The 22,911-nt window shown below is 43.6% G+C and overlaps 1 protein-coding gene across 4 annotated transcripts; it reads right to left on the reverse strand.

Moving 5' to 3' along the window:
• Positions 1-766: 766 nt before the first annotated feature.
• Positions 767-22,714, reverse strand: slco2b1 (solute carrier organic anion transporter family, member 2B1). 4 transcript variants are annotated; one of them, XM_044141158.1, is made up of 15 exons: positions 22,580-22,714; positions 19,772-19,856; positions 17,787-17,924; positions 17,148-17,310; positions 16,831-17,040; positions 14,709-14,807; positions 8,650-8,780; positions 6,133-6,226; positions 5,777-5,941; positions 5,408-5,597; positions 5,083-5,227; positions 4,286-4,449; positions 3,339-3,403; positions 3,048-3,168; positions 767-1,883 (listed from the first exon to the last, which is right to left on the reverse strand). In XM_044141158.1, exons 2-15 carry the CDS (start codon positions 19,838-19,840, stop codon positions 1,685-1,687), a joined length of 1,953 nt encoding a protein of 650 aa, XP_043997093.1. In that variant the 5' UTR covers positions 19,841-19,856; positions 22,580-22,714; the 3' UTR covers positions 767-1,684. The 4 variants fall into 4 exon arrangements, with proteins under 4 accessions (XP_043997093.1, XP_043997095.1, XP_043997091.1 ...); XM_044141160.1 differs by lacking the exon at positions 22,580-22,714 and adding an exon at positions 19,982-20,251; XM_044141156.1 differs by lacking the exon at positions 22,580-22,714 and adding an exon at positions 19,966-20,251.
• Between the last annotated feature and the right edge of the window lie 197 nt (positions 22,715-22,911).

Here is a 22,911-nt window from a genome sequence, read left to right on the forward strand (position 1 = left end):
TTCCAGGCCCGCGGGTCTGGACCTGCACCGCGTTTCTGTAAGCCGTTCTGTGTCTGAACCTGTCCGTCTGGCAGGAATACTCTCTGACTGAGGTGAACGAATCGTCTACCTGCCAGGAAGATCTTCCTTCAGAACCTCACATGATCCGAACTGTCAGAACCAGATCAGAACCAGCGGTGGAGGAGAATAGTTCAAGTTTCATCCCCAGGAAGAGAATCAATGAATTTCAGGAAGTAAAATGAGTAAAAACTGAACCATGAATCAGATAAACCAGAATTAGCTGCTGACATGGTGAAGATTAAAATGTTTCCACAGAAGAAAATCATCTAAAGGTAGAGCGGCATGACGACGACCCGGGTTCCAGAAATAAAACAGTCACCACTTCCTGCCTGGATCACAGAATTTTACGCAAAAAACATTCAGAAAAAGTTCAGTCATAACTTCCTGAATCGCCTCAGCTGAAGCTGAACTGAAAGAAACAGGAAGTGAGAGATCAGGAGGATCAGGATGGAGAATCCAGAAACGAACTGGAGGAACGCTGAATGAGCGAGAGCAAAAACACGAAGCCATCAGCGAGAGAAAAACGACAGAGATGAAATCCTGAAGGAGATAGTCCAACCAACCAATGAAACATCCATTCAACCAACCAACCAACCAACAAACCAATGAAACATCCATCCATCCGTCCAACCAACCAACCATTTTTCCATAAACATCTTTTCTGTTGGTTTTAAGTTCTGACAGAAAAAATTCAAAAAACGATTTCTATTCTTAAAAAACACAGTTTATAAAACAAACTTTAGTATTTTACATATGTTTCCTTAAATCACAGTTATAAATCACTGTTTCTGTTCTGAAAAGGTCCAGAAGTTTCAATCAAAAATCCTAAACTTGTAGAAAAATACAATTTATATGCAGTAGAGGTATATAAAATAATATTGTTGAGCCTGAAATTTGGTTCAACGTCTGAAAAAGTGAAGCAGCAGCAAGAAAGTCGAGACATTTGCTCTGATTTGAAGAATTCAGCGATTATTGATCCTCTCTTAGAGTCAGGTAGAAGTCTTCGTCAGCCGTTCACCTCATCTTTCTCTTCATTTAGAGTTCCGATCGTTTGAGCAGCACCTAGTGGATGGTAGCAGAAGTGCAGCTTCTTAAAAGCAGATTTCTGGAGTCACTGTCTAAAGTCGATGTGGTTTCAGTTTCCCTGCAGTTGTTGCCAGGTTGAAGAGGAGATGTCTGAAGGATGAACTGGAGCAGCCTTTGAGACAGAGTCTGGGTTTATGTACAGAATGAACCGGGTCAGTACTGCAGTTCACTGCTAATGGAAAGAGCTTATATTTTCTTTTCATGATGCTTCTGTATTCACATTGAAATCTGCACTGTAGTTCACAAAGAAAAGTCCCATAAAAACCATTTAAAGATCAGTTTACTGTCTTTGTTCTGCATCGGGCTGCACAACCCATTGAGGTTCCACAGAACGGGTAAAAAAATTCTGCATAAAAACATTTTTTGTACAAAAACTCACAGTAAACGTTAGCAGGGGGTGCAGAGTAGTAAAGGCACAAACATAAAGACACCGTCTTGTTAGGGCCGACCGGCTCTTTATGCCAACATCAGGAGAACCAGTGGGCAGCTTCCTGTTCCGGTCAGGAGCACTTCCTGCTTGTCCTCCTGCTGCCTCTCTTCAGGTCTTCAATGGGGTCTGCTCTTTCTCCAGAGCATTCTGCTCTTTCTCCGGAGCATTCTGCTCTTCCACCATCTCGTAGCGTCCTATGGTTCCGGGCGGCAGCTGGAAAGCTCCGGCTCTTCTCTTCAGGACGACCATGATCAGCAGGAAGCAGAGCAGCGCTCCGCAGACAAACACCACCATCAGACCCAGGAACCTGCACACACAGAGCTGCAGTCACTACCTAACGCCAACTCTGACTGCTGGGAAATTCTTGAAATATTACGTCATTACTCGAATAGCGTGAAGCTGAAGGTGATGGAGGCAGAGAAAGTGCTACAGGTTCACCGTTCCCTGAATCACCAGAGGAATCAGAGACCCTTTGGTTTTTTAACTATTCAAAGACATACAATCATTTTCTGAACAGATTAAGAATTTGTTTCATCCTGCACTCTCAGATCAGGGAAAGAGTGATCATGTCCAGATTGCACCTTTGCTCAGCTGTGCTGGTTGCTGGGAGACAGAAAGAGGGGAAGGACGACTTGATAAGGCAGCATGATTCAGCTGAACATGATTAAAAACAAAGAGTTCCTGCTTTAACCTTTTGGGGAACTTTGGAGTGAACAATGCTGAATGTCTACCTGATAAACTTGGACTGAGCCCAGGTCTCCCCCTGTTGGATTCACACTGCATCCCCACCAGCCCTGTTCAGTCCACTTCAACCCAACTCCAGTCCATTTGTCTAGAAAAGTCTGGTCCGGTTGGGGAGGTGTGAACGCTAACTGACCTCTGACCTCTGGTCCTCCAAACCTTGTAGTGAACTCTGGTTCGGTTTGAATGCGAACCGGAGGCTGCTATAAAAGCAATAAGTGGACAGCAGCGCAGGGCATTCTTGGTAACTATAGCCAAAGCTAACGTGCTAGCCTAGTGCTAGCAGGAAAAATGGCTCGTGGTCTTTAGCCATAGACTAAAGAGATATCCTCCACTAAAGTCTGACGCCTCCATTTTAATTTCCATTTGGTGAAGAAGGAAGTTTCATGTGTTGTTTCCTTCAGTGGTTCTTGGTGCAGCGCCCCCACAGGTCAGGAGGGGAACAGGTTGCTCAAATGGTTTGATTGGTTAGACTCAGAACAGAAAGAAATAGAACCACAGCAGCTGGAGTTGGAACAGATGAAAGACTTTTGGTACCAGTAGAACCGGGTCTACTGGACCATCAGGGTGATAAACAACCTGAGTTTGGTTCTGAACGAGAAATGTTAAAGATTAGGGTGATGGTGCGGAGGCCTTCTAACCTGGTTGATGTGATACCAAGAAGATTTTTTCAACTAATTATCGAGAAGTGAATAACGTTCCTAGGATGACCAGTGGGTGGAGCATGTACCTTTGTCTGAACTTGTCCAGGTTGTAGTAGAGACAGGAAGTCCTTTGTCCACACTTCTCACCCCACAGGATGCAGGTTGTGTCGATGACGCTGCCGTACAGAACCGGGCCGGGCAGGAACGCTGCACAAACAAAAACATTGCACATGTTGACCTTCTGGTGGCACCAGTGCTCACAAGGCCACAAACATCTGGCAGCAGCTGGTTCCCTTTAGAACTGAGACAGTTTCTCTATTGGATGGCAGAACAACAGCAGAACATGCAGGAGATTCTGACGGGCCGCCGTGACTCACCGAGGACTCTGAACAGCATGTATTGAACTCCCACAGCAAAGGACTTATCTTCAGGTGGAACCGTCCTGCAGAACAAACGCAAACATGATGAACAGATCCCAGAACAGAATCTGTTATTTCAGTGAGTTCCTCTGGATGAACCAGGAAGGTTTATCTGATTTCCTTCCAGACAACTGGATGTGATCTTTAATCTCTCCAGTCAACCGTTCAAGATAAGAAGCTTTAGAACTCAAGACTGAAGGGAATTCTGGCTTTGAGGAAGGGAAACATGGAATGGAATGGGAAGTTTGTGGAGCTGCAGGAAAACAACAAGATTCCCTTCCTGATCTTTGGTTCTCAGACTGGTACAACAAACAAACAACCAACCAAACAACCAGCCAACCAAATATCCAACCAGCCAAATATCCAACCAACCAACCAAATATCCAACCAACCAACCAACTAAATATCCAACCAACCAACCAAATATCCAACCTACCAACCAAATATCCAAACAACCAACCAAATATCCAAACAACCAACCAAATATCCAACCAACCAACCAACCAACCAAATATCCAACCAACCAACCAACCAACCAACCAACCAAATATCCAACCAACCAACTAAATATCCAACCAACCAACCAAATATCCAAACAACCAACCAAATATCCAACCAACCAACCAACCAAATATCCAAACAACCAAATATCCAACCAACCAACCAACCAAATATCCAAACAACCAAATATCCAACCAACCAACTAAATATCCAACCAACCAACCAAATATCCAACCAACCAACTAAATATCCAACCAACCAACCAAATATCCAACCAACCAACTAAATATCCAACCAACCAACCAAATATCCAACCAACCAACCAAATATCCAACCAACCAACTAAATATCCAACCAACAGACCAAATATCCAAACAACCAGAATCCAGCTGTGGCTCTCCTACCTGAGTACCATCATGTAGGAGGGCGTCTGGGTGAAGGAGATGATGAAGCTGGTGATCCCCATCAGAATGATGAAGGGCAGCAGGAGGTGGGAACAGCCACTGCCGCAGGTCCCGGGCCGGGCCCAACCAGAACCATTATAGATGCACCGACAGTCTGTGAAGTTCTACAGAAACAGACAAATGGTCGGGATAATGTTGAGGACACTGTTTCTATGGTAACAGTCCTCATCCTGAGGTCTGGTATCTGACTTAAAAAACAATGTCAATAAAACAGTTTTTTTAGGAGTTCAAAGCACTGAACACAGAATCAGAACCTCAGAAAGGTTCTGTTAAACATTTGGGATGAGAATCATTTCCATCGTGATCTGGTAACGACTCCGATCAACCTTTGACACCATCTTACAGAACATCTTTCTTGTTCTTCAAGGTTCTGTCCTCGCTTGTTTATCATATAAATTTAATATAAAACAAAAAACAAAGAATATCAATCGACTCCCTTCACTTTCATTCCTCTCTGCAACTCCTCAGGTCACAAGTGAAAACCATACAGCTTGTAGTATTAGATTATTTTGTTTAATAAAATGTATTATTATTATTATTATTATAAATGGATAACCCCGCCATCATGGAAGCACCAACTGAGTCAGAGGACATCAGCGTGCGAGTTGGGACGGAGTATCAAAGTAATGGACTGGAGGACATTCAGATTGGGCTGTGAGTTGATGGTTCTGTTGGTCTGGTGTGAATCTGGAGTTACTGAATCCATATTCAGCTCAGTGACTGACGACTCTGCTCACCGTGGGTTTGTTGCTGGGGTTCATTTCTTTGGCCAAACAGCCGGCGTGACAGGGAGACCTGTACTCCTCGCCATTGGAACCGCAGATGGGATTGAACGCGTCCGGACGACAGCCACAGCCAGCGCTGCACTGTGGGGAACTGAACCTGGGGATACACAGAGACCGATTCAACCCAACTGGGATCAGAACCAGAACCACACATTGGTGGAGCAGCTTAAAACAAACCCCAAAAACAACCAGGTCCAACAGACTCTCCTGAGCATGGCTGACTAAAGACTCTGGCTGTGAGTTATGAGTCACTGATGGAGGCGGATGGAGGCGCTACCTGTCAGGGTAAACCTCGGCGACCTTCTGGGTGGAGCAGCCGATGAAGAGCAAGGGCAGAGCGGAGATCAGGCAGAGCAAGATGGCCGTCGTGCACAGCTTGCTGGCGCCGCCGACTGACATGTTGAACCGTCGCATCAGAGCTCCGCCCAGAACCACACCCAGCACCGCCAGCGGCATCCCGACTCCTCCTGAAGCAGGAAGGCCCAGTTACAGCAAATCAAGTTTATTTTTCTAGAACATTGTTCAAACAGCTTCACATCACAAAACACAGAAACACAAAGTCATAGAACCAGAACTAGAACCTCCTGAGTTCTGCTGAGTTCAGAACCATCTGGAGCGACGGCGTTGGCGTTGACGGCGCTCTCACCGATCATCATGTTGGAGAAGGAAATGGTCTGGCTGAACTGCTTCTCGATGAACTTGGGCATGAAGGTGCCGAGGCCGGACACCAGCGCCGCCATGTTGACCAGCGCCAGAACCACCAGCAGGTAGATGGGACCACTCAGCGTCCGCAGCGCAATGCGAGGGAAACCTGGGGAATCGGATCCGTTTTAATTTCAGCTTGGACTGGTTGGGACATGTAAACACTTTGGGTTTCATTTTTAGGCCAGTCATCTGGAAAATGTTTTTCCAGGCGTTCAGCCGCAGGCCGGTCAGCATCCTGACCCAGAGTGACCTCAGTGGCGTCAGGCAGGAAACGGAAGTGGGGAAACTGACTCTTACTTTTAAGGAACTGGAGCAGGGTGAGATCCCTCATGGGGTCGGTCCTCGGTGGCGGCTTGATGTCGGTTCCGGACTCCTGGTCGTCTGCTCCATTCTGCACAGAGAGGAACCAGATGAACAGTTCTGGTCTGCAAACGACGATTCACTTTCAGCCGAAGGACCAAAAACAGAGGTTAACTTCCTTTCTTTCATTCTCATGAAACTGGTGGGCAGGCATTCATTTCAACGGAAAAATATTTTGTTAAAACTGATAATATTCTGTTATCTGGTCTCTGGTTTGTCTCTAGCAATGAACCAGACCCGTTTGCATCGTGCAGAGTCTGCAGCTGGTTCTGAACAGCTGGATCTCTGTCAGGTTGTTGCACAACAACCTGGTCAGAGCCAAGTCTCTGACTTTCAGTTTTAACACCAGGTCCAAATCCAGACAGACTGACTGACTCTCAGTTTGACTTATTTCCATTACAGATGAATGAGTCTCTTGTCTGAATCAGAACCTTTCCTGACCCGGTTTCATGTTCTCAGAACCTGATGCTGATGATCTGACCCACATTTACACGACACGGAGCTGAATACTGAATACTAAACCATTAAAATATCATTTTCCCTCCATTGCGCTCTCACTTTGTCTGCCTGGACCAGGAACTAGACTGAACAGGTTTCACAAATAAATCCATGTGTGTATGCATCTCTATAAATTATATTCCCATATAATCAATGACGCAGCCCGTCTTTGGTGAAGTAATTTCAGAATTAATGTACTTGTGGATTTTCCTGTCTTAACGTTGTGATCGATCGAACGTGATTGGGTCTCGTTTGTGCTGCCAGATTCTCATAAAGATTCCAGGATGTTTTGCTCCAGAAGGAAACAAAAAATAAAGATTTATGCTTATTTTTCAGCTGAAGTTTTTTTAGACTGCGGGTCAAACTGGAACTCTGTTGCGTAATCTCCAACACAGCTGCAACATTTAGGTGAAAACATGTGCAGAGTTTATATAACGTTTATGCTGCTGCTTGCTAAATGGGTCGCAGAACTCTCTGCCTCAACAAGCCACAGCAGGACTGAGCTGCACTAAGTCAGATGTAATGACATTCCTGCCTCCTCTTCTGTAAATAAACCCGATCCTCTGTTCCGCTGATTCACTGACCTCAGCAGATCTCCATCGCGGGCAGCGGACCACAGGAGGCCCGCTGCACATAAACTATGTTCAAGGAAATTACTTCCTGTGGAAAAATCCACCCAGAGCTGTGAAGACTCCCCTCTCCTCTCACAGTTGACTGATGGCCAGCAGGAGCTACGTCTGCCCACAAACATTTTAATCACACACATTAGACGCTGCAGGGATCATCATGTTGTTGATTCACAGTGCTTGTTTTCATTGAGAGCGACTGAGTCACAGAGATACAGGATTATCCTCAAGCGGCAGACGCCTCAGGACAACAATGGATCAAGGTGTTTAGCACGCTTCTCAGTGTCGCAACTGTAGCAACACCCGAGGAGACACTGATCAGAGAGGCAATACTAGTTACCAGGGACCAGACAATGGGACCCAACGGTCCAGACTTACTCCAGGCGTTGAACTTGAGGTCCAGGAGGAGCGGAGCGGCTTTCATCCCCAACCAGAGATCTGCTGAGGTGGCCAGTTCCTCAAGTGTTGTATTGATCTGTTCACTAATGGGTCCTCATTCTGTGGGGGGTAATGGGCACCTGGTTACTTTGACAACCTTCCAGTCCTTGTGAACCTGCAGCAGGAGCTGTCTGTATCCTCAGCTGGTAGTTAAACTGGTTCCCAGTGCATCTTGGACTTTGAGGAGACGTCTGGCTCTGTTGGTGGATTAAAGCCATCATCTTCATCGTGGCCTGCAGAGGTTCACAGCTGTTTGGTTCCTCTAGGATCTCTGGACTCATAAGGTGAGGAGTTCTGTCATCCATCATGGATCTAGTTCGGTTTGAAGGTGTTCCAGTCATGGCCCATGGGTAGCAGACCCAGAATACCGAGTCTCCTTCAGGTCTGAGCTGAACAGAACAATGTGTTGGTTTAGCAGCTAGACCCATTACCTGACTGGACCAAACTCAGACGAGCAGAAGTCAGTTCCTGGTTGGGTCACCATGGACTGATCTGGTCCCCAGTTCATCACAGGGCAACTCAGAATCACACAGGAGACGCAACAGAGGGGGGAACAATGAAGAGGCAACAAAAGTATTTTGTATTTTATGTTTACAAACCAATGTTTATCTTTCCAAACCAAAGATAAACATGGAGGCACTGAACACTCTGTAACTTACAGTGGAATGAAAAGGGGAGAAATCATGAAAAATGTCCGAATATAAAAGTCCTGATTCTCATCTCTACACTCTTTGCAGACAAAGACTGAATCATCACTCATTTTTAAATGATTCTTAACCCCCAACATTCGTGTCACGAAAAGTAACTTTTCATGTAATTCCAGATTCTGCTGTGGTGAGTAACGGTGTCTGTTCTGGGGTGAAACGGTGGTGCAGCGATTCGCCTGACTCACCTCTTTGGGCATCTCTCTGGGGAAGAACAGGTACGGCAGAGCAGTGAGGAAGAGGAAGCTGGAGGCCACGAGGAAGCCCAGCCACCAGGCCCCGACCCAGCGGAGGTCTTTCTGATCCAGCTTTATCTCATCTGGACCGCACACACAAAACACAACTTACATTTAATTTAAACATCCTGCGAATTCAAGAGAAATGATCTCAAAACAACACGTTTGTTTGATCTCAAACATGTTCGTTTGTCTCCAGTTAAGATGCAACTGCAGACATCTTAATCTCCAGTTGCATTTAAAGACGGCTCAGAAAAACAATCTGCATCATAACAAGAGATTAAACTGTTGTAATGGGAAACTGTGAAAAATATGAGCGACAGAGGAGACAGGTGGAGGAAGTGTGGGAAGTCCTACTGCATCAAATCGATTTATATTTCACCATACAGCTGTGTGTTATTTGCTGTTTAACTGATAGAGCCTGTCTGGGAGGAAGATCTGAGATAATAAATAATGATTAATCACTGGTGGCATTCTGTCACTTTCCCCTGAGACTTTTCAGGGAAACTGGATCAGAACCTGTTCAAACACATCCAGCAGCAACGCTCCTGGTTTTACTTTCCCAGGATTTTAGTTTCTACAGATCTACCACTGACCAGGTGCCAGAGCACTACAGCTGGGCCGTCACTGGGCTTTTACTGTAAAATAAATACATGAACTAATGTTCAAATCAAATAACCATGTTTAATAATACAAAATCAGCAATAACGACATAAACAGCAACATGTAGAAAAACTAATGTTTCCCATCTCTGAAGTTTATTTCCTTAAATAAAAAATCTATCTGCTCAGGTAACAGTAGCAATATTAATATTACTCAAGGAAAAGTAAATAGTGCAGTGTAGTAAAACTACTCCTAATTACCCTTTTAAACAAAAAGTTACTAAATCAAATGTAACCAGAACTGCCCACCTCTGAACATAGATAATAAAATTAGCAGCATGTTCTTGTTAACAAGTTTAAGATGATATATTAGCTTGGATTTGCTAGTTTAGCTAACTTCATCTGCATCCAGCAGCATCACTCAACTCGGCCTGTTTGGTAAAATCTGCCACGGTCTTTGCATTTTGCTCGTTTTCTGTCATGATTCGACCACACACAGCCTGCAGTTCTGCACACGTCTCAGTTTCTGCCCCTAAACGGTGCAAACATCTTAATCTCCAGGTGCATTTAAACACGGCTCAGAAAAACACTTTGGATCATAACAACAGATTAAACTGTTGTAACGGAAAACTGGGAAAAATATGGGGGAGAGAGAGGACAGATAGAGGAAGTGTGTGAGATCCTGCTGCATCAAATCGAGATAGAAATAATAGAAAGTTTATCACTGAGGTAAAAAATACAACAAAATAAACAGCTTCCAGCATGGCTGCCCTCCAATGTGCCAGCTCACAGGAAATGTAATCTGAAGGCACATTTAGTCCCTTATTTGCTGAAGTTTGACTTTTAACATCATATTTCATCTTTGTTAATGTTACCAGCTCAGAGTTTCATTCAGGTGAAACTATGAAATCTATTTTCCAGTTTATGAACCGCAGTTCTCTCCAAGAAGCAGAGGTAAACTTAAAAAACTAAAAATGAAAATGTTTTCTTATGCAGATGACGCTGTCATGCTGTACTCTGCTTTTACAGAACCAGACTTGAACTAGGAATGCTGGAGGCTCATGGGGGTGGCATAAGCGCGTTGGGAGACAGTTTGTCTGAATGTTTTTGTTTGATATCAGTTGACTTTACGGTACAATAAAAATCAGAAACGTGTGACCCACAGAGAATGAAAGAGCGGTTGCTGCACAAACAGACATTGACAAGAATGAAACAACATGAACTTTGAAAGCCAAAACGGTGTGCAGGTTTTCTTAAACACGTGGGAGAAATGCTTTATTTCCCTGTCAAATTCAGCAAAGCATCAACTATCCCATGAAGCTTTGCTGAATTGAACAACTGGTCCCACTCTCCTGTGGTTACTGGGAGAGAGGTGGTACATGGCCCAACGGGGCGGCGATGAGTCCACAGTCACAAACCAGCAGCTATAATTTGGGTCATTTGCTTGTCATGGGGAGAAAATGGGAGTTGATTTTTCAAAGTAATAGTTTCTCCATATTTTTCATTCATTTATAGATGTTTCAATTAAATATTTAATTAGCAAACTAAATATCTAGCTCCAAACTAAATGTTTTATTGGTAAGCTAAAGCTATTTATCTCCAAGAACGCATTTTGCAGCTCACTTCCACTTATTGGCAAGTGAATTTAGAATATTACCAAAATATTAAACTCTGAGCAAAATACTTCACTTCAAACTAAATCTTTAATTAGCAAGACAAACATCTAGATTTTAAAACATACCAGTGTTCTTCATTTCTCCCCATAAAAAGTTTTGTCATCTATTTAATCAGAGTCTAATTGATCAGCTTCAGTCTGTTCCTCTGGTGTCTGAAGCTGAAACAGACTCTCCAGAACTTTACTGCATTTGCTTGGACTGGAACCACATTTCTGCTAAACCATCTGTTTTCCATTTTCTGTTCTCCTTCATTGTTTTCAGGGGGATATGAAAAATCTGGATCAGTTGAACTAATTTTGCTAAGACTGTTTCTGAACCCACATAACTCAATAAAAAAGGTTATTTTTATTACGGATCCTGCAAAGTAAACAGTTTCTGGAGAATCGTGACCCAGACCTTCAGAAAGCCTGGAGAATTAATTTCACCAACACCTGAAAACTAGGACAGCAAACGCTGATGCTCCCTGGTTTTCATATTAATGCTTGGCAGAGTCAGTTATGCTTCCTGATGACGCATTTAAAAGCAATGCAAAGTGAAAGTTATCTTGAGTCATTTTATAATTTCTTTGAAGCACTGAGAGGTTGGTGACGTTATTCAAACAGACTTTATATAAGACCAGTCACCTGGTGAAACGTTTGGAAACCACAAATTTATCAGATTGGCGATTTAAACCTTTATCTCCTGGGTGTTTATGAGCCATTCGGCCTCTTCTCTGTTGAAATTCATCTATATATCAGTGAGTTTAAGAAGCCGTCTGTTCTTCAAGTGAATCAAATGAAGAATTTGAAGCTCAGCATCAAAATAAAACAATCTCCGTAACAAATATTTTGTTATCTTAGCTCTTGCTCTCTGCTGCTGCAGCAGAACAGGAACCAGAACCAGTGGAGGCTACTGGGTCAACCATCAGAGTCTGACCCAACCCTAACAGACTAACTGAAGCTCAACAGCCCAGAGGTTTAGGAATATAATCTGTTTCAAAGTCACAACAAAGAACGCTCATAATCTCATAATCCCACATGCTCACACACACAAACACACACCTTCCTGTCATTGTGTGTTCACAGGAACTTGATGAATGACTGCTTTATGAGAACATTCATCATTACATTCCTTAACTAATAGCCCCTGTGAAAACAAACCCCTAACACAGTGTGCGCTTCCTGGAGACACTAGTAACTGTCCATGATGACATTTGGTGACTCTTCAGACTTTTTCTGTACTGTTGGAAGGTTTAATGGCAACAGAAGCAGCGCTCCATCTGGAGTGAGCAGCGGGTGCTGCCTTCACCCCGTCACTCTCCCTCAACTCTGTAGTCGGTTGTTCTGTTTGTGTGAATTTTACCGCCATAAGTCCAGAGCTCATATTTTCAATTTGAAAGCAGATTTCATCTCTCTGCTCTCAAAACTTGTAATTCTTGCACTCAAAACTTCTGCTTTGTTTCAAATACTCTCTGTCCTCTCTCAGATTTTCTCTTCCCATCCAAACATTCTCTCTGCACTCGCAAACCTTTCTGCTCGCTTGCAAATTATTTTCTGCTCTCTGGGGGGTCAAGGAGTACTGTTGCCTAGCAACCATTCCAGCGAATAGAATCACAGCGTTCCACTGGGTGCGCTTGGTAACATCTAGACTATTGGGTGGGTTTGTCTGTGTGGCTGCAGCAGATAACTGCATCGCTTCTTCTCACCACGTATAGAAAACAACTTCTGCTCCTTCCTCTGTGTTGCAGATGTCAGGAAGTCATAACATGCTTACAAAATAAAACTCGTTTGTTCTTGTCAGCTTAATGGTTTTCCAACTGTGAAGAACTTAAAGAAAGTTTCTGGTCATATTGCCCAATTAAACAAAAATAGCATGTAATAGCAAATAATTTTTTAGCCTGTTGATAATGTAGCTAGTTAAAATGGATCCATTTTTTACTACATTCAAATATTTAGGTTACATCTAACAAGCAGCACGAAGCATATTAGCTACTTCTGTTTTTTTTTTATTTTACTTGCTTCCAGGAAAGAAATCTGTTGAGATTATTAATCTCTTTTACAAAAGTCTCAGTATGCAGAAGGTGTTCATCTGAGCTCTTATGAAAATCAATTATTATGGGCAAAGTCCAGTCAGTATATAGCAGAGTAAACACAAAATGCAACTTACATAAAAATACTTTACCGATGAAGTGTGAACTTCACATGAAGAAACTATTTGTACAGTTAATCAATAAAAAACAAGTTGAGTAGGGGATTAGTTTCACTTTAAGAACTATATAAAACGCCAATGAAGGATTCAGAAAGATGAAGTTAGACCTACATGAGCCTCTGCTGTTAAAATAAATAAAATGAAGAAATATAAATGAGGAAAAGACACTGTCTCAATGATTAAATGTGTCCTCACTTTCAAAGTGAAAGTAAAAGATGTGAGTTTTCTTTCAATTAAACATTAAAAGTATAGTTAAAAGGTCCAGAATGATGTTGGCTGTGTGTCCTGCTGTCCTCCACTGAGTTTAAATATTATTAGTAATTATAATATGCAGAGATAGAGGCCAGATTCTTTCCTAAAATAAAAGGTAGAAAACTAAAAAATCTAAAAATGACCCAGTTTAATATTTGATGAGTGATTATTCATCGGAGGGTTTACATTTAATTGTCGACTAGATTCTTTTACAACTTAATTATGAAAACCTTTGAACCTTTGAGTTGAATTGGTGCAAAGTCTGGATTCATGATGACTGAGCACGACCCACACACCCATCACACACAATCAGAGTTGCAACATTGTACACTTGTACACACCTGCCCCATATGAGGAAACATGCTTTTGTTCAGACAAGTCTGCCAACTGTAGATCTACTAATCACAAACATGTCAAACTGGATCAGCACCTGAGAGAACAGCAATCTGTAGATCACAACAGCTAAATTAAAACCTACTAAAATGTGTTTTTATCTTCTGAGCCTGCAGTTTGTTTATATCCCTGCTGAATCTGAGCTCACGTGAATGACAGTGTTTAAATACTGATTTATTTTAGCTCAGTGTTTGAGCATTAAGGATTTATTTGCATTGCTTTTTTTCTTGCTAGCCGCTGAATGAATATTTACTGAATAATGAAGCATTTTATCTTCAGCTGTAAAGCAGCTTGAAGAAGCAGGAAAACGCCTCCAGTTGAGATAAAAGTAGCATCCTGCTGAATGACCTCTGACCTGTACTGTCTGCACCAGTAGCAAAGTGTGAAGCTTTCCTTGGTTCTGAAATCAAGCTGTAGATATTTGTAACTCAAGGCCAGTCTCTGCCAGCAGCTCGGTCTGTGAAACGCCTGACGGGTTTGTTTTCTCTGCTGCTGCATGTTTGATTCAAACGCTGAACTAAAAGTAGAGCATGCTTGTAGGAAGTCACTGTTGTCTTCAGGAATTGCTGGATTCCAGGAAATGGGTTGGAGCTTTTAAACGCTACTGGTTTCAAATTGATGTTTGTTCTCATATTTCCTGCCCTCTCCTCAGTGATATATATAATTTCTGTAGAAAAAGGAAACACTGAGTTCCCCAAAGGGCGTACATTTGACTTTAATCATCTATGTTTTGCTCCTGGTAGCTTTAGCAGTTTGTTGATGAGTGACCCGCGTCCAATCCTCTGTTTCTCTTTGAGCGTCTGTGTTAAACAGGAAGTCCTCCCTTTTGTTTGCTAATGTTAAACAAGTGAACTGTCGGTGTCTGGTCCAGCTGGGACCTGTCAGCAGAGTGAATCCTCACCTCTGGACAGTTTGTCAAAGTCCACATAGAAGCGCAGCAGGAAGGATCCGGTGACAAAGCCGACCGCCGGGCCGATGGAGGTCATGGCCAGAAGGATGCCTGCAAGACGCAGCAACACATCAAAGCAAAACTTCAGAGAAAAACAAACAACTAAACCTCACTGTAGTGCTTTGAGTCGATCAGCACCAGAAATACATCAGTTCAGATGTTTATAACCAATATGTATAATATTACAGACATGGCATGTTGCTGCTCATGGATCCCAGATGAAAACCAGCAAATCTTCTGTTTGTTGGTGTATTTGTGTATTTTCATGCATTCTGATTACTGAGTTTTTAATGTGGATGTGAACATTCGTGGGAATTAGAACATCAAGTTCCTATGAAGGAGTTTCAGCTGAGCAGAGGAGAACTGGAGATTTAAATCTGGGATTCAGATTCAGTTCCAGGAAACCAGTTGAAGTAGGTCAGTCAGATAGTTTCACAAATATGTTTATTTTAATCAGTGTTGCTATTTGACTAGACTGACAGATTAATAAATATTTTTGTCTGTATAATCTTGAACTGTCTCCATGATGATTAGGGAACATTTCCTTAGAAACCTCCAGGTTGATCTCAACGACACACAGAGAGAGAGAGAGAGAGAGACTAATTTATCCAACAGAAACATGCCGTTCATACCAGCCTTTAGTTCGTCATTATAGAGGACCGTGGTATTTTTCTCACAGCCAGGCTATCAGTCTGAGGAATCCAGTGTACAACACTCTTTTGCTCTATTATTTTAAAAGTAAAGCCTTATGTTTAGACTGGGACTGGAATTTTAATATGCTAATTTTGATTAATTACATACATTTTAACGCATCAATTTTTTTTAACGTAATGATTTGCAAATTCCGTCAGGAAGCTTTGTGTTTGTGTGTTTCTGGTACTCCTGTAAATCTGACGCAAAGCGTCATAAGCTAACAGCGAAGCGTCTCCTCTGGTCCCACTGGGGTTAATTTCTGCTTCTAAACGATCCGATTGGACGCTGGAAAAGACTGTTGCTGTGTTCAAGGTGTGCTAAAATGAGTTAGCCTATCAGCGATTCAATGCTAGCCTAAAATAGTATCTGAATGCTAAAATGTTGCAGCGGATGCTAACGTTAGCGTCCACAGTCCAGATTTCTAAAGAAGCTCCGTGAATGATCAGGACTTTCTGAATCTCTTTGCTCCAGTCTGATGGTTGAAGAACCTAAAGATTAAAATCTATAAATATCTCTGAGCTCTGCTGGCCAGCTATTCATTACTTTAGCACCAAAATAGGTTTATAAATTGAAAATGTTGCTAATTTTCTCCACATGTAGTTTTAATTAAAATGTGATTAATCACTTGCAGATCCTCCGATTGACTTGATTAATAGTTTAATCGAGTCCCACCTCTAGTTTAACCGATGTTAGATTAATCTGGTCCAGCAGAAAATTGGACAGAAGCTCTGAGGCATCATGGGACGGCAGGAGGAAACAGCTAACTGTCTTAAATGAGGCTGAACTTGTCTCTGCAGCGTCCCAATGACGTCTTCAGGAGTTCATTACAGACATTACTGGATTCCAGTGAACAGCTCAGTGAGTTCCTGGACGGCTTTCAGCATCTTGTTGAAAGACGCTCACACAGTTCTCATGTGACATGAGAACCGTGGGAGGCCGTTTCCACCAACGCGGTGTGGAGTCCGAGATTTTGAACCAGTCTTGAATGTTTTCATAACACAAACCAAATCTACCACTGGCTCCATTATCGCTGGTCAGAGTTATCAGCTTCTCTGTTGCTTTGTGACTTCAGTCTCTCTGTTCTTGGCAGTAAGAGTGATCAGATAAAAAGTCTGTCCTCCAGACTGCAGATTACTAAGTTAAAGGAAGATATTTAAACAAAGCAGCAACAGCTTCGCCATCTTGCATGCTGGGTTCCCCAAACTGGAGGAAACGGGTGTCGACTCTCAACAAAGCACCAACGTTTTAAGAAACCAGTTCATGTACGGGAGTTTATTTGGCAGAAGCTCAAACACTCTCTGAGCTCGTTAAATTTGACCAGCACTAGAAACAGAAGCTACGTGGTTCTCGACTGGGTTAAAGTTTATCTTTAGCCTCCTACCAAGGTAGAGCGGAGAGTTCCTCTTGCTGGCGTAGTCGTCGATGTAGGAGATGCCGAAGGGCTGGATGGGAACGGCGCCGATGCCCAGCAGCAGCTGGCCCAGCAGCAGCAGCGGGTAAACGGCCCACTGGGTGTCGCTGTCCTCCTTCTGGCACGTCTGGTTGGAGGGCAACGAGGAGAAGCAGAGGCCGGACTTGTTACCGCTGGATGCTGTAGGGAAACAGGCAGACTCAGCCTCAAGCAGCAAAGCAAACCTCAGTCTCAGGAGGTAACGTTCAGGTCCAGCCAGAGGTTAGAGGTCAGAGGTCAGTACTTACCGGTGATCTTGTCCGTGTAGGTGTATTCTCCACTCAGGAAGTGAGGCACCGCCATCAGCAGCGAGGCCAAGCACGCCAGCAGAGCTCCGCCCCCGATGTACCGCGGCCGGTGGACGCGGCTGCCGAAGAAACTCACAAAGACGATGAGGACGGTGTTCCCCACCTGGACACGAGAGCAGAGGGACGGGTGGAGGACAGCAGAGGGGAGAGTAACGGTGAAGGTCATAATCTGGAACAAACCTGCAGAAAACTGCAAAGCAACCGAAACACTGAGCTCCTTTAAATCAAGGCTAAAACCTCACCTGGTCAGAGATGATTAGTAATAAATTTAACATATTTAATGTGTATTTGCGTGTTGATGGTGTTTGACTACAGTCATCCTGATGACTGCAGGATGTTTTTATGGCACTTTGAACTGCCTGAAATAAAACCCATTCATCAGGTTCTTATTGTTATGCTTGGTCCAAATGAAACTCACTGATAATTGAATACTTTGACCTTTGACCTGGCGCTGCTGTTGCCTCAGATTTTATTTTTGTAACATTTCGGTGCTGGAGCGGTTCCTGCTCGGTCTCCAGCCGAGACCTTCGGGTGATTTGGGTTTGAATCGAGTCGAAGCTCTCCAGCTGCGGCACTGACCTCGTTGAAGGCGGCCAGGATCCCGGACTTCTGGCTGGACAGGCCGTAGCGCCTCTCGATGGTGGAGATGGAGCTCTTCATGTAGCCTGACACGAGAAGCTGAGCCAGCTGCAGCAGGCTGTGGCACAGCACAAACACCTGCAGGCAGAGAGAAGACAGGATAGCAGATTTTTCATCCTCTGCTCCAACAGAAGAGCCCAGGAAAGTCCTGATCCACTCCAGATTTCCCTCCCCTCTTTGCAAACCACCAGATATCCCTGGAAATGTTTTTCCATTTCAGGAATCTCCGGCAGCTTGGAAGAAAAATAGAAAAGGGTGGGAGGCTGGACCAAGAGTTTCATAATGAAAACGAGAACAAAATGTCCTGAAAGTCAAATGCAGAGTTTATCTGGGTCTTCAGACCCGAAACCTTCACATTCTCAAGATGACTGGATGAGTTAATCCAGATGTCAGGAAGCAGCAGGATTCATCCAGGCTCTAACTGCTAAGAACCGCAGCCTCTGCTTCAGTGGAAAAACAAGCAGCTTCAGCCAAACAACAGACCAGCTTCTTTTCATCTCCTCCACATTTAAACTTGCCTGTTTAGATGTGGAGGCCACATCCTTTGGACCACAGCCAAAAGGATGTGGTCCTTTTGGCTTCATCGGGACGTGATCTGCAGCTCTTGCTGGAGCGGTTCGCAGCCGAGTGTGAAGCGGCTGGGATGGTGATCAGTGCCTCCAAATCCGAGGCCATGGTCTTGAGCCGGAAAAGGGTAGAGGGGGGTGTCCTGCCCCAAGTAGAGGAGTTCAAGTATCTCAGGATCTTGTTCACGAATGGAGGAAGAAGGGAGCGGGAGATCGACAGGCGGATTGGCACAGCGTCTGCCGTCAAGCGGGCGCTGTACCGGTCCGTCGTGGTGAAGAGAGAGCCGAGCCAAAAAGCGAAGCTCTCGATTTACCGGTCCCTTAGAGATAGGGTGAGAAGCTCAGTCATCCGGGAGGGACTCAGAGTAGAGCCGCTGCTCCTTCATGTCGAGAGGAGCCAGTTGAGGTGGCTCGGGCATCTGGTCAGGATGCCTCCTGGACGCCTCCCTGGTGCGGTGTTCCGGGCACGTCCCACTGGGAGGAGGCCCCAGGGAAGACCCAGGACACGCTGGAGGGACTATGTCTCTCAGCTGGCCTGGGAACGCCTTGGGATTCCTCCGGAGGAGCTGGAAGAAGTGGCTGGGGAGAGGGAAGTCTGGGCCTCCCTTCTGAAGCTGCTACCCCCACGACCCGACCCCGGATAAGTGGAAGAAGATGGATGGATGTTTAAACTTTAGACAGGTGTTTAAACGAATGCCTGTTCAAATATTGCAGCAATAACTGAATTGTTTTACCTCATGTTACACCCTGCAGACACTCTGTGTGCACTAATGAACACTTTAATGCTACAATGGACAGCAGTCTGACCTGCTGTCTGATTGGTTAAGCTGATTATAATTTGATTACTTTCATGTGCTCTTGGAACAATCTGTTGGTTGAAAATGTTGAGCTCATATATTTGTTTAATAATTTAAATGAATATATAAGCTTTGAACTGAAAATGTTGCTTATTTTGGTTTTTGATTAAAATGCTTGTTTTTTTTTATTAATTACAAGGCCTGCAATTAACTTGATCAAAAATGTTATTCAAGTCTCAATATTAATTTTCTATGATGTCCCAAAAATAAGCATAAACATAAATCAGCTCAAATGTTGTGAATTAACTCATCAGAAGCGTAAGGAAACCTCATCATAATCAGGGTTTTGTTTTGTTCTTAACCGAGCAATCCTTAAACGTCGCACTTTAAAAAAAGACGAATCCTTTTTTAGATTCAGAATTTCGTTCATCCAAACCGACTTGAGTCAGAAAAGGTTTGATTTAAACAGAGAGAAAAGAAGCCGGTGTGTTTCCACTCAGTGAATGCTGGCTTCCACCAACCATCCATCATGTCAGCTGCTCCACCCTGAACCCAAACTGACCTTGATGCTGCGGAATGGGCTCCAGCGGCGGCCCGCGGACCCAGCGGGGTTCATGCTGTCGGTCACCATCCTTTCTCTGCAGAACCTGCAAAAACACACAGCGATGAGGCGGACTGCTGCGGCCGGTTCTGGACTCTGTCATTAGGTCCCGAACCGCCGCCGCCGCCCCCACACACACATTCTTTCACACCCACGTTGCTCTGCACGCACAGCACATTTCTGCAACCCTCAGGGAGAAAAGTAAGACGGGAGTGAAGCTGCAGAGGAACCGAAAGGAGAAATCAGACGCGACCCTCTAAGGTCTGGTGGCATTCAGCCCGACCTCTGGGCTCCACGAACGGCCTCCATCAGGGCCGCGAGCCGCCGAGGCTCCCACCGCCGACACGAAACACAACAGGGCTTTTATTGTGAAGGATCTGAGCTCGTTTCCTAACGCGGCTCTCCGTTAATTCCCCACGTCTCCATGGTAACCAATATTTCACTCTACAACTGGTCTAAATTCGTCCGTGGATCGTTTTCTGCAGCATTTAAATAAAAACAGGCTGAAACAGAGAGTCTGTCCTCTGCGCGGTATACGGCCACCAGTCCGCCAAAAACTATAATTATATAGCTATATATAAAAAAAACCCCAAAAAAACAAACATGGAGGTTTCCGAGTTTCGAAAGTCAGAAATATCCGTGCTTTTTCTAGAAACTTTCAGAGTACTCTTGAAATTTTGCAATTTTTTTCTAACAAATTTGTGACTTTTCAAACTCATTAAAAAAAAAACAAACAAAAAAAAACTGCTTATTTAGGTTTTTGATTAAAATGCGACTAATTAATTACAAAATTAATCTATCAAACTTTAAACTTTCTTAGTTTATTTTTTATTTCTGAGGCAATATCAAACTTTCTGATTTTGTTCGATCTACAAATATGTTGTGGTAATCCTCAGGTCAGATGATGTGGTTGATGAGGAAATCATCAGATGTTCAGCGCACAGATTAATCTGATTAATGCTTAACTTTTGTAAGCTTTAAATGTAAAAATACAAATTTTCAAAAAATACTTAAGAAAATGTTTTATTGTCTCAAACCAAACATCTGCAGGTTTTCATTTTCAGAAAACTATTTTGCCTCAAACATAATCGAGAAATGTTAAAACATGGTCATTTGATTAAATGTAATGTTTGTTTTCATAATTGGTTTGTAATGTTTTTAAAAGTAAAGCTCTTTGGCTTGCCTTTGACTTGTAGAGGTTTGCAGCTCAGGTTCTGTTTAAACTACAGGAAAAAGCCTCCATAAAAAGATAATTTCAACATTTCTTTGATGGATTATCATTCAGATTCTCCTCTGCCTTGTTTTTATTTATTCAGTAATCTGTTCCAGGTGATTTAACTTCCTGTTTCAACAGGAAGCAGTTCCTTGTCAGTGCATTGTCAGCTCAGAATCGGTCTCACCTCGAAGGCAGCAGATAAGATTTCTGACCTTAGTGAGTCATCCTATGATGGAACAACTTTCTACATGCTGTCAAACTGGTTGGACTGGATTTCTGTCTCCTGGCAGCAGTGAAGCTTCATGACTTCCTCTGGAGTCCAACCTGAGTCTGGCTGCAGCTCGGTCACCAGCAGAACGACAGACACAGCCTCAGCGCTGGACTCGCTAATGTAGCAGGCTAGCTGTTTGGAGCGATGAGGTCATCGGGGTAATAAAGCTGGTCAGAACCGGAGCAGAAATGGCTGCTCTCTGGATTCAGTCAGAACTTTCGATTCAGTTTGTCGCCTCTCCTGGTTCTCTACTGTCACCAGAACAATCCCAGAGCTTTTAAATGCCTCTGTAGGGTTCCGGTTTGGAAAGTCTCCTCTTCCTGCTGATTCAGGCAGTAAAACTGAAATTCAAACATCGCCCCTCTGAGCTGACTGAACTCATCACTCCTTTGATTTCAACATTTTATCATTACATCTTCATAAATGTAAGAATTGTGATCTACAAACCTGAACGAAGCTAAAAAAAAAAAAAACCCAAACAAACAAAAAAAAAAACCTCATTGTAAAACAAGGTAAAAAAAAAGAAAAGAAAACAACAACCAAACCATAAAAGCATCGTAAAATATCATAAAAACAGTGTTATGATTGACTCTGTTGAGAAATTAAATCTGTTCCCTGAACTCCAGTAAGTCCAGAGTTAAACTTCTCTTCTCGTTTTGACTGTTTCTTTTCGATCCAACATTTAGTTGTTTCTACCGGGTCTCCTGTAGAAAGTTTGACGCTCTCTGGGGACTCCGACCACCCCGTTAAACTGACCTGAGATCAATTTCATTTTTGATCTCTCTGTGTTTTTCTATCTTTTCTGATTTGGCTGATTTTAAATGTTCAAATCTTCTGATTGTTCCGACTCGTCCTTTTGGAGTCACAGTAAACCGGACCGGATCCTGGTGGTTCTGACAGGCTGTGTGGTGCAGAACCTCCTGCAGATCCCGATGTTTGAGTTAATCAGTAACTCTTGGCATTATCAGGAGGTTTTACAGCAGACCGTCTGGTTCGCGTTGCAAACATTTGGAATAAAATCCGAAAACAGGAAAAGTTTCACACTTCCAGCTTTCACGCAGATGGTGATCTGATTAATTGATCAACTGATTTTATTTCATTTTATTAAATTCTTTTAAATTAAATTCAGAGTTTATCTAATCTGACGGTTTTCAGTGAAATCAGAACAGCTGCTTCAGGCTGCAGGTCTCCTCTAAACCCAGCAGATCGTTTTACGGTCAGACCAGCAGCAGCATGAAGACCCGTCACGATGAAGATGAAGGAAACAGAGAGGAAGACTTACTGTGAAGGCTTCAGCAGAGCGGCGGCGCTGGCTCTGGTTCTGCTGCTCTGCTGCAGCCTGAAGCCGATCCAGCCTCAGGAAGGCGGGGCGGCGGGAGGAACCAGGAAGATTGGAGACGCTGTTCGGCTGCAGCAGATATCAGAGACCCATCAGAACCGGTTGAACCCGCTCCACTGCTGTTTGACCCAGTGGAGCGTATTTCCTTCGGCCGGCCCGCCCACTTCACATCTGGATCTGGGATCTAACTGGTTCTGCCAGCTCTTATCCTGTGGGATTCCTATTTCCGGATCTGGACCAGGAATCTGAATTCCCCTGTAAACCGAACCGGCTGT

Source organism: Gambusia affinis, linkage group LG15 (assembly GCF_019740435.1).
Source record: "Gambusia affinis linkage group LG15, SWU_Gaff_1.0, whole genome shotgun sequence".
Lineage (NCBI taxonomy): Eukaryota > Metazoa > Chordata > Actinopteri > Cyprinodontiformes > Poeciliidae > Gambusia > Gambusia affinis.